General features: G+C 32.4%; 1 protein-coding gene across 2 annotated transcripts in view; it reads left to right on the forward strand.

Annotated features, from left to right (window-relative positions):
* The window catches only part of LOC129804591 (mitogen-activated protein kinase kinase kinase 13), a 40816-nt gene that overhangs the window by 10658 nt on the left and 15720 nt on the right, over positions 1-14438 (forward strand). For both annotated transcript variants that reach the window (XM_055852073.1, XM_055852074.1), the window contains exons 2-3: positions 12319-12792; positions 12952-13143. In XM_055852073.1, the coding sequence (XP_055708048.1) occupies positions 12319-12792; positions 12952-13143 (666 nt within the window). The remainder of the gene's footprint in view (positions 1-12318; positions 12793-12951; positions 13144-14438) is intronic.

The following is a 14438-nucleotide window of genomic DNA, read 5'->3' on the forward strand; positions in this document are numbered from 1 at the left end:
AAATAATTTCTAAACTAGAATATTCCATCACAGATAAAACTATGATACAATTTATTGTTTAATGTTCTAAATTCTTGAGAAAGTACTCACTTTACATGGAATATTCAGTAAATAGGGTGAAGTGATACAAGTTGGACGATTCGCCGGTACAAGTTGGAGAGTGATTTTTTCTTGATAAATACAGTACTAAATTTTTTTAAGCATAAGAAACGAAATTATAAAAATAAATCATTAAAAATATACAAATAAAAATGAAGTACTAAATTTATCAAGAAAGAAAGCCCTGTCCAACTTGTACCACTTTACACTAATTAAGAATTTTTGAAATATAACCTCAAATTTCGCAATTTTAGAGCTTATCAAATTCAAATCCCAGCATAAGGGAAAAGTACCACGGATCGGAACTTTAAGAGACATGATCGATATTTAGTTGAAAATATAAGCCTCAAAATATTATTCGGTATTTTGTGTATTCTAATCGGTATATTAGTGAAACATTTAACTATATCTGTGTGTTTGAACTTTAAAATTTTACAATAGATTAATAAAAAATAGATGTAATTGCTACTGTGTACTCTGTACCTCGGATCGTCACGAATTTAATCAGGTGTCTCACGGAAAATTGGTTTTATAAATTAAATCTACACTAATGCACTGTAGGGTAAATGTTCTAATTCAAAACCATTTCCAGACGCTTTAACTTTGACAGAAGATTCAACACATTAAGTTCATATTTTTTCTGAAGAGAATTACATAAATTTGCTCCTTGACTTTTCTAGAATGTTACTGTTTAGTGAAAATTCTTTAGATATAATTTGAAAACTTCTTAAATACAAGAAATATACGCGAGTGTAAAATGTTTCTATTGGAAACATATTATTCCAAATGGAGACAAGGGAAAGTTTCTAATTGGAGACAAACAGTGTATAAGTGAAACCGCGACGAAAGGCTTCCAAAACCTTGTTGAGTTGCTCTTGAGTGTAAAATTTGTTCTTATTCCTGGTCTTTTCTCCTTTCTCGTCTAAAAACAAAACGAAAATCTCTTCAAAAAAAATTATATTTCCGGGGTTTCCTATTGAAGCATTTGCAGACACTTCAGAAAAACCCTTTTTGTTCACGAATTAGGTAATTATTTCATTTGAAAACTTTACGTACCGTTAACAATAAAGATTAGCACTTAATTTAACTAAAATTATCCTGAAATATGACATAAATGTTAAACAAAACGAATAAACGACAGTCACCTCATTGTGTTTTTCATTGGAAAACATGGTCGATCGATGAAAATTCGATGGTGAAAAGGTACACTTTTAATTTTTCTGAGAAATTAACAAATTAAAATTTGTGAATATGAACGGATTTTCGCTTTATTTGGAGCAAAATTAGCTAAATAATGAAACTGCGGTAAAGAAAATATATAAATATAATAATTTAGTACTGTATTTGTCATGAAAACAGTGAAGTTTCCATTTGGAGTAGCGAAAAATTTCCATTTAGAGCAGGTTTTGAATTAGCTTAATTTACCCTAGATAGACGATTTTTTTTCTTGTAAGAATTAAATGGTAAAAAGTATCTAATAATTTTTAAAAGTTCATTTTAATTAATGCAAGAATATGACAATAACTTGACGATCCGAGGAACATTGCTGGTGATCGCTGGTGCTGTTCCCTTATTTCTTTTTTTTTTGTTATTTTTAACCACGATCGGGTAATTAGGGGGAGGTGGGGCTATTTTGAGCTCTGGGGCTACATTGATATACGATTTTTCCGTATACACTAACGGCCAAAACATTAAATACACCCTTCGTAAGCTTAAATACACGTGATTTGAACCGGGAAAACGCTGTAATATCCAGTTCTATTGACTGAAATAGTTTCATATATAAACCTAAGAACAGTTTTAAACAAGATTTGAGAAAATACATGAGCTACAAAATTTATAATTTGAGGATCAGTCAAGAATTAGCTTTTTGGAAAAAAATGAAAAAGTAGCCCCACATTCTAAATCTGATCTTGTCTTTTAATGATCATTTAATATAAGCTAAATACTATTAGTAAATATTATTAAGAGTCAGAAAAACTGAAAATAATACCGAGGGAATATTTTTGGTACGGATTGTGGTCGGTTTCCGGTGTGATGTGTTCTGAAAGGGGTTTGTTCTTTGAATATTGAAATTTTCAGCCCAAATTCTACTTTTTCATATATTTTTTTATTATTTTTCAAATTTCTTCTTATTATTGTTGCAATTTCATTTCTTTTACTTCATTATTTTATTTAGAAAACATGAATAAAATCATCAAATTTAGTTTTCCTCGAAGAATCCTCCTTTAACCTTGATAAGCGCCTCACATATTCGAGGCATCCTGTTGATCAATTTCTACGAAATGTCTGAAGGGACTTTTCCCACACATCCTGAAGTGTTTCCACCAAGATTGGAACTGATGTCGCGCCTAATCTCGAACCTTGTGGTCGAGAAAATCCAAGAGAATTGCAATGAGGCTACAATCGGGTGACTGGGGTGGCCAATGCATCCGGCTCATTGGGCGTGGGTTTGTTTTTCAAGAGGAGAACGATTCCAAGCATTCCTCAAAGCTTTGTAGAGGTTTCCTTCTTGAGAAAGAGAAACGCTGGGTCCTAAAATACATGCATTAGCCACCCCAATCACCCAATTGTAACCACATCGAAATTTTCTGGAATTTTCTAGACCAGATGGTTCGAGAGAAGCCGCCGACATCAGTTCCAATCTTGGTGGAAACACTTCAGGATGTGTGGGAAAAGTCCCTTCTAACATTTTGTAGAAACTGATCAACAGGATGCCTCGAATATGTGAGGCGCTTATCAAAGTTAAAGGAGGATTCTTCGAGGAAAACTAAATTTGATGATTTTATTCATGTTTATTTAAATAAAATAATGAAGTAAAAGAAATGAAATTGCAACAATAATAAATAGTACTTTGAAAAATAATAAAAAAAATATATGAAAAAGTAGAATTTGGGCTGAAATTTCAATATTCAAAGAAGAAACCCCTTTCAGAACACATCACACCGGAAACCGACCACAATCCGTACCAAAAATATTCCCTCGGTATTATTTTCAGTTTTTCTGACTCTCAATAATATTTACTAATAGTATTTAGCTTATATTAAATGATTATTAAAAGATTAGATCAGTTTTAGAATGTGGGGCTACTTTTTCATTTTTTTCCAAAAAGCTATTTTTGACTGATGCTCAAATTATAAATTTTGTAGCTTATGTATTTTCTCAAATCTGGTTTAAAACTGTTCTTAGGTTTATATATGAAACTATTTCAGTCAATAGAACTGGATATTACAGCGTTTTCCCGGTCCAAATCACGTGTATTTAAGCTTACGAAGGGTGTATTTAATGTTTTGGCCGTTAGTGTACTTCAAAGGGATGCAGACCCTATGATTATTTTATTTTGTTTCATAATTATTTTGTCTATCTAAATTACATAACTTTAAATACTTAATTTAAAGTAATATACTTTTACGTATATATAAGCCAGAGTATGTGCAAAGCCTGAGTGTCTTCCCCTGTAATTTGTTTAATATACAAGATTTTCCGATTTTAAATCACAGAATATTATTGACACTTATTTTTTCGACATTTACGAATTTTGTGTTTTTTCTTTGTGCTAGGCTTTGCATTTTTCTCAGTATTAAAATGCTGATAAATCTCACAAAACTCGATACTTTGATACCTCTTAGATAGATGATTTCCTTAATCTTTTGGTTTTTGTTATTGTAATTATTTAAATTTTAAATTTATAATGGCCTAAATTCAAATTTGAATTGACGTAACCACAAATTTGGACTTTCTTTTTACGCAAAAGAATTTCAGTGTCACTCCAAAATTGATAAAAACAATTGTTTTATTTTGTAATAAAAATAATCAAATATTTTGAAAGATATATAAACACTCCTTTGCACTACTAAACACAAATAAGTTTATCGATAATAAATGGTGTGTTTACATGGGAAGACAAAATTCCAACATTTGTTTTTCTCAATTTCTTAAAGCGTCCAAAAAGCCCACTTTTTACGTAAGTTCAAATATGTCGCTGATATTTTAATTGCTTTGATTATGATCTGCGATATTTATTCACGAAAGATCAATTGAGAACAGTTTTGATTTATTTCCATCTCGAGAAAATTTAAAGAGCTATATATTCACAAAATGAAGATTAATGAAATGTCAAGGATATTTTTGAAAAAAATGACCTTTTCTTCGCGCAAGTGCCGCTGGCAACTGTTCTCAATTTTCAGTTTTCAATCATTTAGTCGTAAAATTCAGCCAAAGTTGATAAAGAATCTAAGCACTCAGTCGTATATGGAGTTAGCAATTACTTATCGTGTAAAGTTCTTTCATCCGAATGAGACACAAAGTAGCTGGATTTTATAATTGAATTTGATTTCTAACTAGTTTCCTAGAATACTCTTATTGATAGTGAATTTCTACAGAAAAGCTATAATTAAACGAAAGCTCATTGAACACAATAGGGATTCTTTAGCTCTTTAAGTGGTCTGATAAGATGGTCTAAACGGTAAGTTTTTTCCACCGTTCTCTACAGTATTGTTCAGTAACTGTTAACAAGGCATAAACGAAAATGCTTTATAGGAAAAAGTCTAGCTGTATCGCTTATACTTAAATGATAATTGTATTGTGTGACTGAGTGAGAAGGCGAAAAGTGGAAAAGATAATGTCCTCGAAAACATCAATTAATGTAGCTCGAAAATCCCTTGTGACTGTGTTGAATAACATTTATTTCTGTATTTTACTGATAACACAGAATTCCATCTCAGTGGAAAATGTGCGATTTTGACTAGAAATAATGGCAAAAGGGGGTGATGGCGACTGAGTAAAACGCTAAAACAATCGGTGGTTCACTATACATTTTAGAGAGCTATTATGGGTGGTTTATCTCCTCACTCTATAAATATATATTTTTTTTCCGCGACCTCTTATCTTTCTTATCTGAGAGGTATGCTTGTGCTACATTCTCTTTCATCATACTCTTTGCCTTCACAATATTTTTTTGCTGTACCTCTCTCTCTCGCACCGTTCTTATCAGTAAACTTTTTTTTCGGGGAATTGCATTAACTCTTGAAAGACGATGTGAAAACTATCGAACCATTTACTAAAATTAAAGTTTTATCTATTGACTAGAATTAAAATAAATTTTCTAGGTTTACAGAATATTTTTTATAATGTTCATTACTTCCGACACTTCCTGCTATAACTTTCTCGGCACTTCCTCAATAAATATGATTTTTTTCTAAATCTAATTTTGAGATTTTAGTAGCAAGGGCGAACATCTATGGGAATTTTTGCTAAAATTCTTGGGTAAATTGCATAATGGGGTAAATTTTAAAATAAACATCGCCGTTTAAAAGAACCCTTAGAATCGCACTGCATTTAGAAATATATAACAATCGCTCAGATGGAAAAGCTTCGTCAGATTTTTATAGCACACAGTAAAAAAAAAATTAACACTATTAATAGTGTGTAATTTTTCACACTACTATTATAGTGTTAAATTTGGAAAAAGTGTTTAATTTAAAATTGTTTAATTTAGAGTTGTTGAATTTCAAGATGTTGAATTTGGAATTGTTGAATTTAAAAATTGTTGAATTCTGTTTATTGTTGAATTGTCTTTTCATTTCGAAGATTTAGATTTTTTTTGCCTTTTTAGACATTTCTAATATTTTTTTCTGTACTCGGGATCCCCCCTGATGCGAAACGATTACATCTGATGCTCGGATCTTCACGATATAATTATTATGCATATAAATATTTGATGTTCTACATGACTTTTGCCCAATGAAAAGCATCTCGACTGAAGTATAAGTCTTAATTGGAAATTCAACAATTTTTACACAACTTTTGTTTAAAAATTCAACAACTTTTGTCTCAAAATTCAACAACTTTTGTTTAAAAATTCAATAACTTTTGTTTAAAAATTCAACAACTTTGGTTGAAATACACAAGGCTTCACACTATAATAGTGTTAAAAATTATGATCAGACTATAATAGTGTTAATTTTTGATCATATGACAAAAAATACCATAAAGTTGTGTATTTTTACACAATATAATAATGTGAAAAACGGTAATCATACTATAATAGTGGTAATTTTTAGAAATTGTCAAACAGTTTTAAATCACGAAATATTGTAGAAAAATTTTTATGATTATAACAGTGAGAAATTTTACACAGATCGCAATTAAATAATTAATTTATCTGATTTCACACTATTATAGTGTTAAAATTTTACACATTTTCAAATTAAACAACATTGTTGAAAATGTTTCAACTATCATAGTGGTAATTTTCAATCACATGACAATAAATTACCAAAATGTTGTGCATTTTTTAACATTTTTAAATTAAACAACTAAAATGGTCGATTTTACACTATTATAGTAGTAAAATTTTACACATTTTTTTACTGTGCAGATGAGGCCAGACACCGTTAAGGGGATTATAACAGATAGAAGGCGCTTTTATGTTAGAAACAAACCTCTAGATCAGCTTTTCCAAAACTTGCGAATGAGCTATGGAATTACAGTAGAGTCTCTCTCAAATTTGGGCATTTTGGACCAAAATGTCACCCGAATTAGTGAGAAATTCGGGCAATAATCATTTTGAAATGCAAAACGATTTTTTATTTATCTGCATACACACACATATTGAGTTTACATACTCATTATATGGTAAATTTTTTAAAAATCCCTTAATAATGCAAAATCACATCAAAACTAAGACAAATCATGCCAAATTTGACCATATTTGCTCCATTTGATAATCATAGTCAAACTTGAAAAATGACAACAAACTTCTTTTTAAATGTAACTGCTGCCCGAATTAAAAAGTAGCCCGATCTTAAAAGAGCCGAACTAGCGAGAGTCTACTGTATAGTGAAGTTTGTAAAATGTCCTCTGGAGGTTCGTTCCTGAGATAAAAGCGCCTTCCCATCTGTTATAATCCCCTCAAGGGTGCCTCGGCTATAATACAAAACCTGACGAAACTTTTTCAAAAATGAACCTGGGTAAAATCAGTCCTAATTTACCAACCCTCAATGGATATTCATCTATAATAAGAAATATTTTTGGTATTTCTAATTGTTAGAAAAAAAAAATCTTACAAATTATATATGACCCATTCGTTCTTAAAGAGTTAAAAACTATATAACCCATAAAAAATCCAATATCTTCAGCATGTTGAATACACACGGGAAAAATGATTGACCTCGTGTGTTTGTCTCTAGAAATCAATGGAGGGGAAATTTTAACTTATCTCAAGGTTCCCTCACTATTATTTGCTCTTCTTTTTCCTTTTAGTTAACGAAAGAATCAAAGAAGTTTCACTCCCCTTCACTTGCCATTATGTGTACATTGAGTTTTATGCTTCTGGACAACTCAAGGGTTCGTATTCTGTGTTTGATTGCAGAAAGGAAAATCCCAAGAGAGTAGGTGGGATAAATCGGATAAATAGAGAAGAAAGTGCACAAAGGGACAGTTGAATAAGTTATTCAATTTATCACCTCGGAAAACACCATAAAAGTCCTATCGATAATATAACCGGCTAACAGAAAGAAATATATAATTCTCTTACCATCTCTATTTTTAGTAGCTTGTCTTCAGACAACTTTGAAATTATTGCTCTTTTGCAGAAAATGGCAAAGAATTGCTTTTTCCTCTCTCAATTATACCATCAACCCGAGACTAGACAAATTGATATACGAAAAACTTGCTGACGCTATTGATTTCATGTTATTCCAACTGAAGTGAAGGATTATATTCAATGTTTTTCAATGCCTTTAATTTTACTTTGCCGCCTCTGATAAAGTAATATTTAGGAAGTTCTTTTCATAATCATTTAATTGATAACAGTTTCATGATTTTACTCCTCTACAGAAAAGTTAACTTTTTGTAATATAAAAAAGAACATAAAATTCTAAAGTGTTCTGGGATATTTTATGGTCAAAAACAAACAGCACCCAATGTTCTTACGAGCCATACTAACGTCGCTAACGTCAATAGAACCAAAAATATATTCTTATCAAAGTTTTAGTCCATTGTTTTGACAACTGTGTCTATTTTTGAACAATTATGTTGATACGACGAAGTGTTTTCACTTTACAGAAAAACCAATCCAAATATTTCATTGCAAAAGTATAATAAAAGACAGTTTTTTCAAGAGAAAGTTGGACTCAGAGGGATGAACTATCTTTGAAAACGTATTAGCGGAAGTTCCTTAACCCATTAAGTTAAACCCATTTAATTTTTTCCATCTATATCTACAAAACGATCTGCTTACGTGAGAAGATAAAAATACAACATCCATGATACTTTATTTACTAAAAGCTCGTGAAAAGCTTACTTTATTTTGATCATCGATTTTATTTTGTAAATGTGAAGGATAATTGGAAAACCCTTCATACATGATTTATCACTGCTTCCCATTTTGAGAAAACTGAATGGCTCTATTTTCTACAAAACTTCACAGCATAACAGTGCTGAAAATTCACTGATATTGACAAACTTTTCCTCCGTATAAGGGCACTGTGTGCTGCCGCAAGAGGCGCTGGAATCTGTTCTCAATTCTCAATCATCACTGTTAAATACTTTCATTATGTCTATTGGTTAATAATTTTCTCACAAATTTCTAAGCAAATATGCTTCACCTAAATAAGGCATTATATGATTAATTCAAGAGAAAGTATTTTGTGAATTTTGGAAGCTAATAGTAATATAAATAAAAGTGCCACAACGTTCTGTAATTGAACTAGACCTTCTTGTAAGCAAGATTTCCGGGACATAAAGTGCAAGCTTTTATAGATTACCGTAGATGCATGTGACTTTGCCCACATCCTGTTCGTGAGCTTTTCTTTAATTCTAGCACTTAAAAATGGTCTTTATCAATCCGATCTACCATGTCTGCTCGGTAAGGACCGTTCTTAAACATTAGAATTAAAGAAACGTTTACGAACAGTAGAGGTCCATCTACGGAGAACGAAATCAGCCGCATCTACAATATTAATCTATCAACAATAACCGATTGCAATATCAGTAGATATTGCAACTAAAAAAATAGATTTTCTAACAACTAATATTTTGAGTTAAGTTAAAAATTAATTAGGCTAAAATGGTCTAAAGCGAACATCCACTACTGAGAACGGTATGAGAAAATCAGTTTAAACGCTTCAGAAATAGCGATTTCGACTACAGAGGACTAAAAGACCAAAAACAATTAATGGCGCCGATCTGAAAGCGTTACTGGATGACGATCATAAGATTAGCTTGCAGGAGAATTAAATATGATTCACCAAGGTGTTTTCAAGCGTTTACATACCAAGGGGAAAATCCAAATGAAGGAAAATTTGTGCTTAACGGATTGACTGAAACACCAAAAAAATTCAAAAACTGATATCTGAAGCTTTGCCTTTGTGATATTAAAGAAAAAGTTTTCTGTATCGAATCCAAACTCAAAATATTGTAACTTTTTCCTATCAAAGTATCAAAATCGAAAGTACATACAAAATTTTTCGGAAAAAGACAATGCTAAGCGTTTAGTACGACCAACTAGGAATCACGCAATACGAAATACATAAACCTAGCGATACTAACAATAGACATTGCTACCCACCAATTTCGATCAAGTATTGGTCGAAAACTGGTCAAAATAGGTAAAAAAAACACAGGCGAATTATTAGAACTCGACAAGGTTCCATAGCATTTCACTTCTATGGTCCAGGACAACATCAAAACCTAAAACGAGATGTGCTACTATCCCGGCTGTTTTCTTTAAATTGAGCCCCTTCCAATTACCAATTGTTCTGGTTGATTGCTCACGGAGTTCCTGAGCAGGACTTTGTCAATTTTGAAGATCTAATGGTATTGGTATTGGTCTAAGGACGTCTCGTTTTATTGTCCAGTTAACCATGTGTTGCCAGTGAGATGGCAAAAATATGTAGCTAGCAAGGATTGATACTTAAAATAATAGTTTTTGTATGTCTTTAGAAATTTTCTATCTATCCTAGCGATCACAGTTAACTGAAAAAGGCAGCATTTTCAGCATATTTTTGCTGAGACGATCAGCAACAATATGCTGACCGGTCAGCAGTTCTCGAACAATAAACGCTAATCAAATATATGTAAATGGCTCTATATCGCCATCAGTGTCGTTTTAGGATTAGCGGAATTTAGCTGAATTGAAATCGGTTAGCATTTGGAGCTCACTGGGATATCTTATTGGCAAAATTGCCTAAAAAATTAGTTGAGTACCTAGTAGGATGAAAGGAACAGCATTGACACTTTAAGAACTCGTGTCAGATCAGGACCTATTGACACCTTACTTTGTACCATTTGGAATACAAAATTTGAACATTTATCTTTATCGAAAAACGTAGATTAATGAGAAAACGTCATATTACTTACATTTTATTAGATACATTAAATAAATTTCCACATTTTGACAAAAGTGCCAATAGGGGTTCACTGTCGAAGAAGTGTTCCTTTGACCCTATATACAAGTAAATAAGGCAAATTAAACAAATAATTTTAAATAAAATTAGATAGGCCCTTTTTTGCCCAAAACACTAGATATTGTAGCAAAACAGTCTGAAAATAAGAAAGTTTTTTCCCTTTGGCTGAGTTTCATTTTCGGTTAAAACCGGTGTTTCGGCTCCAAAGAGCTGAAAAGCCGAAGCTAGAGGAAGAGAATAATCCGGATCCCGTCAGATTATTCATTTGCTCTGGTGAGAACTTTCTGGGGAATTTTTTCACTGTTTGGACTGACTGTTTGGAAAAAGTGAATGAACGGGTGTAATTTTAGCACTGAGCATATTGACCTAATTTTAACAAGAACTTTTGACAATTTTTAATCGCTAATATCATAGAAACTACTTGTTAGAATGGTAGCAAATTAATATCAGATAGAGTTAAGGATATAAGAAATAGGATGGTAAAAGTTTAGGATCATTTAGCATCCTAGTTTCTTCAATATTTGCCGTTAAAGTGCAGCTTGTTTTGTATACTTCGTGAAATGACTCGATTTAACCAAAACTAAAATCCGTATATTAGTTAAACTATTCGTCTCTAATTGAAATGACAGGACATTCCTAGTAGTAAAGGTATCTAAAAATAATGTAATAGTCATTAAATCCTTCAAGGATAAGTCATTGACTTAAAAAATAAGGGTAACGAAAACCCTTGTAAAGTCTTCGTGAAGCCAAAACTGTCCAACTTTTGTGTTGAATTATTCGTATCCTCTTTAGGATGTGAGGACATTTGATGAATATCCTGTTGATTTAACTATTCAAAAGTACTCTGATATGAATTAAAACCCATTAATATCCTTCAAAGATTAAAAAATGCTAATTTGAAAATTATTTGTATGAACGAACATGTTCATCATGAACAACCGGGATCTCAGGAATATCTCATACAAGAAGCGAAAGTTTTAGTTCATTTAGTTTTATTTCTAGTTTTTTTTTAATGTATGGGACTACATGTCTATGTACTGAGAAAAAGAGGATGCGATTAACTTTTTTTCTTCGGAACTTCAACACTTTTTAGGTGTAAAAATATATCAACATTTTTTTATATTAATTTTACACCTTTTTAAGGGTAATTTAACACGAAAAAGGGTTAATTAAACCCCTAATACACCTAAAAAGGGTAATATTTACACCGATTTCGGATCAATAATGCAGGGTAAAATTAACACTTCCGAAATGTTATTTTAACTTTTTCGGATTTCTCTCACTCAGTGTGGTTACGGTTTTAAAAACTTTATCAGTTCTTTATAAAATGTCGATCTATTAAAGGCCTTTAAATTTTGCCTTATGAAGAATTAAATTGATTTCGAAAATTAGAGCTATGATCATCTAAGTACCAAAAAATATCAAAATGGTTTTGCCTACATTACGGGCGCAAAAGCAAATTAAAATTATTGAACCCAAACCATTGAGAGACATTGAACCCAAGCAATAGAAAAAAAAACAAAAAAAAAGAGAAAGAACATGAAAAAAGTTCAAAACTTTTACTACTTGTGTTATTTTCATTAAATTGATAGAGTTGGACCTCTATATTTTTATTCCTTCGATAAAACCATTCACTTTCAATTTATAAATGAAAATATTCAATAAGTGTTAACATAGAGAATCAACTCTGTGGAATAAATTGAATTCGTGCTCTAACTTTAATCTAAATCTAAATCCTAATATTGGAGTAAGGGGAAGAAAATGTTTAACTAACCAGAGAATTTCTCCCTGTTTTTATTTTCTTTATCAGAATGATGTGCATCCAGGAGGAGCTTGGGCAGATGGGCATTACAGATCAGAATGATTTGCCCTATAAGCCAGGACTTGACGATCGAGATGCGTCGGATGAGCATTGTCGGGGGAATATGGGTGGTTGTGGGGGTGTGGGTGGTAGTGGAAATCCATGGGTGCCGGGTGGCAGTGGCTTCGGGGCGGATGGACTAAAACCAGCTGGCTGGATGGATGGTCTCTTGGGGTGCATGCGACCTGTGCTGTCGCTTATAGGAAAGGCCACAGTGGACATGAAGGGGAAACAAACAGAGGAATGGGAAATTCCTTTTGAGGACATCACCGATCTCGAATTTTTGGGATCTGGAGCTCAGGGTTCTGTGTTCAGTGGCAAGTGGCGCAATGAGATTGTTGCCGTAAAGAAAGTGCATGACATCCTCGACACAGACATCAAGCATTTGAGAAAACTCGACCATGAAAATATCATAAAATTCAAGTAAGTTTTACACTGCAATAATTGATATTTTTTTCCGCATAAAATAGCTTAACAACAAAAACCATTTGACCAAAATGTTAAGATTTTTATGATACTCTTGGTGCAAATTCAACTTTCGTAGACGAAATCGTAACGACGTCTCAACACTTTTTTTTTCAGGGGAGTTTGCACGACGGCGCCAGTGTACTGTATTATAATGGAGTTTTGCCCTTATGGCACTCTGCAGAATATACTGAAGGACGAGGAAGTTGTCCCGCCATCGAGACTCGTATCGTGGGCCAAACAAATCGCACTCGGCATGCAATATCTCCACTCACACAAAATTATTCACAGAGACCTGAAAAGTCCCAAGTAAGTATTTCCCTGCGCGCTTCAATCCTTTGCGCTTTTCCCCTTTTTTATGCAAATTTTCACGCACACGAACCCCCCCCCCCAAGCTCTGCCCAAAAACAACAATTCCTCCTGCCCCTGACGTCACGGATTGTTGAGCACCAATATTTAAGACGTCAGCAACGAAACTACTATGTGGGTGGAAATGGTTGGGAAAAAAATCAATATCTGACCAGTTAGTGGAAAGGTTTCTCGACAATCACAAAAGGAAACTAATCGCGTTCTCCAAAAATACATTCTGAAAAAAAACAACTTCTATACAGACTTTAGTATTCCACTATTTTTGGGGATTTCCAAGAAAAATTGAAATTAGTCTTTTATGGAATGAGGAAAGAAAATTAAATAATTCCCACCTACTCAATCTCGTATGAAGAACGACCTTACAAGAAACGTGACGAAAGTCTGAATAGAATTCTAGAAGCCGACCAAAAGCGTATCAAGTAATTTTGTGGAGATTTGAGCACGTTCAATCAATGAATGGCAAACTAAACTGGATTTTTTTGCAACTAGAGCATAGGTTTTGTCTTAAAAAAATTTTCCTTGGTATTTGGAAATAGATTTAGAGCAAGTTTATTTTGAATTTTGTGATCATTTCAAGATGTCGGGAAAGGCCTTCAAGTTTCACACACATTCTAGCTTCTAACACTTAATATTTTTCTCATATTCCTTTAATTAATCTGGCTTAATTTTTTCAGAAAATGTGTACCTTCACTGAGAGAAATCCGAAAAAATTAAAATAACATTCCAGAAATGTTAATTTTACCCTGCATTGATGCGAAATCGGTGTAAATATTACGCTTTTTAGGTGTATTAGGGGTTAAAGTTACCGTTTTTCGTGTTATACTCTTAAAAGATGTAAAATTAACATAAAAAAATGTTGATATATTTTTACACCTAAAAAGTGTTAAAGTTATGAGGGAAAAAAGTTAATCGCACCCCCGTTTTTTCTCAATGTTAAAACTGGCTATTCAAATATAGGGGAAAGCACACTACTTTCGGACGATTCAAGCTTCCGACAACTCAATTTTTCTCAATGGTCCTGATGAGTTTGACCCATAACTCTAATCAGAAAATTTGAAGACTAGGACTAGCTATTAAAATATGATACTATAATGTCTCAAATTCATTAAAAACATATTAAAAAATGAGTTATTAGAAGCTTGAGTCATACGAAGGTAACGCGCTTTCCCTTACTGAATTTCTACATCAGTCCACGTGTAATAATTATTGTTAATTATCGTTTATTTGTGAGGTAG

This window comes from Phlebotomus papatasi, chromosome 2, assembly GCF_024763615.1.
Source record: "Phlebotomus papatasi isolate M1 chromosome 2, Ppap_2.1, whole genome shotgun sequence".
Classification (NCBI taxonomy): Eukaryota; Metazoa; Arthropoda; class Insecta; order Diptera; family Psychodidae; genus Phlebotomus; species Phlebotomus papatasi.